Below are 4,507 nucleotides of genomic sequence, written 5' to 3' on the forward strand. Positions count from 1 at the left end.
TCTTGAAGAGAAACTGATACTTATCTCTCTGACTGGAATGTAATGATAATAGATGAGAGGTGAAACCGATTCATGTCTTACATAAACTGAGTCTGTGGTCTGTGCTCCTCCTCCCCTCTCTATTCTCCCTCCCAATTTGCATGCATGGATGAGGTAATCCCAGAATGAGGATTTTTGGTGTAGGCGGTTGACTACAGCCGCTGTTCCCCTGCTAATATAAGACTCTGCATGTATGAGCAGTAAACAGCTTTTTCAGGACCAGCCACTTCACAGCCACTCAAGGAGAGATCAGCCCTGTGGCCATGGGACAGAAACTGATGGGACCCAGTCTGCCATCTGAAGCTGCCTGCGGGGATGCGATGGTTGCTATGGGCCGGGACGAGTCCATTCTTATTCTCATCAAACACTGTCGGGACATGAAGCAACAGGAGTCGTGCCTTAGACTCATCACTCTGCTCCTGCTGCTCAGCTGTACAACACTGTTCGTTTTTATCAAGGCCGCTGATTTAAAGCAGTGTGGAAACTCTGGATCTATCAAACAGAGGGTAAGTTCCAAATCATTTTTCTTTATGTGTTAACTTTTCCTTGCCTCTTAGTGTCTAAATGTGATGATGTGAGCCTGTGAAGCTTAACAAAGTCAGAATACTTCACTCCTACCGGGCTGTCAGTTCACTGAACGCCTGAAGCTAACATGATGTGTGTTGTGGAGTTTAAAACTCAACTTTTTGTGTTGATTTACAGCTGGTACTGAGCACAGTCTCCTGCAGCTCAGTGATTAGAGATGAGCTGCAACACATAGAAATGTATGAATTTCAATCCGTTGTGCCATAATATATAAATATATATATTTACACAGGTGGTTTTGTCCACATTTTTTTCAGTGCTGCTTTAAATCACTCTGTCCCAATATAACTCGCTATGAATGATAGCTGACCAAACGTATTTACATGCTGATGGTGAAGCCGTGAAACTTTTAAACTTTTAATTTCAGCCCGTTTTACATTCCCTTGCCTGCTGGTATCAGCGTAAAGACAAAGTCACATGTTCAGTTTGGATGAAATGTTATTATCATGATGACACTAGAATAAAATGTGTTCTCCTTTATTCTCTAGATCACAGAAGAGCAACATCTAGCCTACTCCCAGCAGGAGAGACTGTGTCCTGCAGGTACGCTGTCTCATTAACTTCATCTTTTATCAAATGGATTACTTTACAAGTTAAAGTTTTGTGTTGTATTTCACATACCAAGAGAACATTCTCCTGCTCATGTTGCGTGATGATTTTGCTTTCCCTGAAGAACCATGAGCAATCACAGCGGTGTTATTTTTGAACCTTTCCCTGCTCTCTTTCTCAATCAACAGTTAATCCTCAAAATAACTCCCAGCGGCCACACATTCACCTCCGTAAGTATTTCTCTCTCTCTTTAGAATTCAAAACTATTTGCATAACTCTTTTGCTTTGGCAGATAGACAGTGAAATACAAACATAGTATCTTGTTAATTTGATGTCAATTCCATGTGTAGATGAAGAAACTAAGTGAACTCTACATTCTCAAAACCAAATGAACAAGAAAAAAAAAATGAACTCACCTTCACTCTTTCACACCATTAATCACATCCATTCAGCGTCTGACAGCATGAGTCACATCAGGACTCTCCAGTGAAACAATTTTAGTTTACAACTAGACAATTAATTTCACAACAAGTATAGTTGAATCTGCATGTACATGCATCTGTGAATGCTGAAGTACACTCAGTTGGAACTGTTGGGGAGGCACATGAAGGGCAGATGAGTCAAATATGGGAAACAGACTCACATGATGGTCGGTGTGTTTCATCAGAGCTGCTTTGCTTTGATTTAGGAGCTCCCTGTTTCAACAGTGTTTCAAATTGCAAGATGCGACTAATGATGTTTAAGCGAGACGTTTGATTTGCTGTGTGCTCCTTGTCCCCCAGATTCTTTGGCTACAGACAACAGGACCGATGGACAGTACATCAAATGGGAAAGCATGTTTGGGAAAGAATACAACGAGGAAAAACAGGCCATTGTGATTCCACAGACAGGCGTCTACTTTATCTACGTGACAATTACCCTGCTCTGCGATGAGGAGACTGCCACTACAGCTGAAGACTTCAACAAGTTGTTAGTGCAGCTGCGCCGCTGGAATGAAGGTTACGACAAGATTGTGTCCATGATGGATGCCTGGAACGGGGTAACATGCACTTCAAAGGTGCCCAGGAGTGTGTTTGTGGGGCAGCTGTTTGATTTGTTGGCGGGAGATCATGTGAGCGTGTGGATCGAATTTGGCTATAAGCTGGTCTTGAAATCGTCATTTGGTGCTTATCTTGCATAGAGAATATGCCCTGATGAGAATATGCTTTTTTTGTGCATCTTCATTGATTTGGTGTCAGTAATGTATGTTTAAAGTATTTTTTTTTTTTTTTTAATTAAATTTTTTTTTTTTTCAAGTTATTTATCATTATTCATTTATAAGTTTTGTATGTTTTAAAGTGCTTCCTATTAAGGTTTAAAATAACTGTGTGTTCAGGTTTGGATGATATACAGTATAAACACATAATTATCTCAGTAAGATGTTGTTCAACTAGTGCCTCCAGAATAGCTTCAATACTCCTTGACCTAGATTCAACTGACAGGATGACCACAATTCTTCCAAATATGTTCCCTCATTTTCAGGTGTCTGCAAAATCTCCTATGTATGTTAATTGAGGTTGGGAGCTTTATTTGCTGAGTTAAAGGTGCTATATGTAAGTTTTTGCTATTGCTATATAGCTAACATTAGCATTGACAGCTACTTACCAGTCTGGCAGATACTTGAGTTCAGCATCAAACACCAACGTTAACTAGTAGTGATTCACTGTAGCCTCCAACCTGCCCTGAAGATGACCTCTTGTCTTGTCTCAATGTAATTATGGCTGAAGCTCTCGTTAAGGGACAATCACCACCACCTGCTCCTGACAAGAAACCACGTTCAGCAGCAGAGAAAACTTAAAAACAGCTAGTAGGTCACCGTAGCATCCGGTCAGCCCTGAAGAAGAAGCACTGCCCAGAGGGAGTAACAGGAAGCTCTTGTGACTACCATCTGCTCTTGGTTCAGCAGCTGAGAAAACTTATATAGCATCTTTAAAGGCCACAGGCTGAATGACATCATTTTCATAATCATGAGTAAATGAGTGATGAAACAGCTTCAATCATTGATTCAGGTTTTTCCTTTAATCTATCACCAGTCTGAATATAAAGTATTATATTATTATTACTATTATTAGTAATTAGTATTTATATTAGTGTTTTTGTGCGTAATATGTTACTGAGATAAATTTGCCTCTACTGTATTACAGCTAAGCTTTTCCATTGCCTTCGAAGCTTTGAGTCAGCTTGTTTAAACCAAGCTGTTATAGATGCTGACTCTGGCTTTTGGATGTAATATATGTTCTGTTTGTGATTTTTAGACTAAACAGCTGACACTATTAATGGTCCACCAAAGTGAACTGTCAGTTTGTTTGGTCAAAAACATGTTTATCTCTCCATGAGCTTTGTTTTTATTGCTTTTGTTTTTTTACTCTCTGCCCTAATACAACACAGGTGAATGGAATTTAATTTGTTGTTAACAGCATGGAAATGAACATCTTAAAGATGAGAAAAACACAATCATTTCACTGCGATTCTATTGGTCTGTTTGGTTTTTAATGTACAACGTTCATATGTGCTGGACCAGAAAAAATATTATTTATTATAAATGAGTCAGTTAAACTGTGTTACTTGATGAACTGTATTGGATTCATTATTTTTTATTGGTCTTTTTTACACTGGATTTGCTTAATCAGTATTTGACCTATCATTACTATTGCTGGATTACAGTCCCACTGTTGTAAATTTTTTTTTAAAATGAACAGTTACAACCTCATGTTCATTTTTACAGTTGCCTTCCTTTGTGTCTTTTGTTTTTGTTGCTGCTCGTCTACCTGAGTGAAGCCTTTTGGGGGAGTTTTCCTTGTCACTTTGGAGGGTTTGGGCAGACTGGGATCTGCTGCTGCTGCTGTGGGGCATTAGCCCTCTGAGATATTTAATGTAATATTGGACTATAAAAATAAATTTGATTTTGTTATATGATATATGTATGCGCTCACTTTTCTGAAGAACACTACAGTGCATATATACAGTTACACCTCGCTAACTGTTCATCACATCAGAGACAAGAGGTGGTTATCTTCATGTACAGTGTTATGGCATCAGCTACAGAACCTGCCACAGGATATGGAACAACAGTGAGGCTACGTCCACACCATTACATTTTCATTTTATAAATGTTCTCTGTCCATCACACCTGAAAACACATATCACATGACGATTCACATACACTGGACATGTGCGTGCAGGTGTAAACAGGAGGCAGATTGTCTACTTTGTTTTTCTAATTTAGCTGACATTGGGTGAGGGTGGGTTACAACCTGGACAAGTCGCCAATCCATCAAAGGGCTGACATATAGAG

The 4,507-nt window shown here is 39.3% G+C and overlaps 1 protein-coding gene across 1 annotated transcript; it reads left to right on the plus strand.

The window, feature by feature from the left end:
* The first annotated feature begins 250 nt into the window (after positions 1-250).
* Positions 251-2,448, plus strand: LOC111221201. Its single transcript, XM_022744563.1, has 4 exons — positions 251-545; positions 1,113-1,167; positions 1,362-1,403; positions 1,956-2,448. The coding sequence occupies exons 1-4, from the start codon at positions 303-305 to the stop codon at positions 2,351-2,353; spliced, it is 738 nt and encodes a 245-aa protein (XP_022600284.1). The 5' UTR covers positions 251-302; the 3' UTR covers positions 2,354-2,448.
* The last annotated feature ends 2,059 nt before the right edge of the window (positions 2,449-4,507 follow it).

This window comes from Seriola dumerili, unplaced genomic scaffold, assembly GCF_002260705.1.
Source record: "Seriola dumerili isolate Sdu_G_001 unplaced genomic scaffold, Sdu_1.0 BDQW01000081.1, whole genome shotgun sequence".
Lineage (NCBI taxonomy): Eukaryota > Metazoa > Chordata > Actinopteri > Carangiformes > Carangidae > Seriola > Seriola dumerili.

Excerpts from the sequence above, each read along its gene's own strand:
- LOC111221201 (XM_022744563.1), top strand. The coding sequence starts at position 303 with ATGGGACAGAAACTGATGGGACCCAGTCTGCCATCTGAAGCTGCCTGC. Across the intron at positions 546-1,112 it reads CTGGATCTATCAAACAGAGG|ATCACAGAAGAGCAACATCT; the intron begins GTAAGTTCCAAA and ends TTTATTCTCTAG. Across the intron at positions 1,404-1,955 it reads GCGGCCACACATTCACCTCC|ATTCTTTGGCTACAGACAAC; the intron begins GTAAGTATTTCT and ends CTTGTCCCCCAG.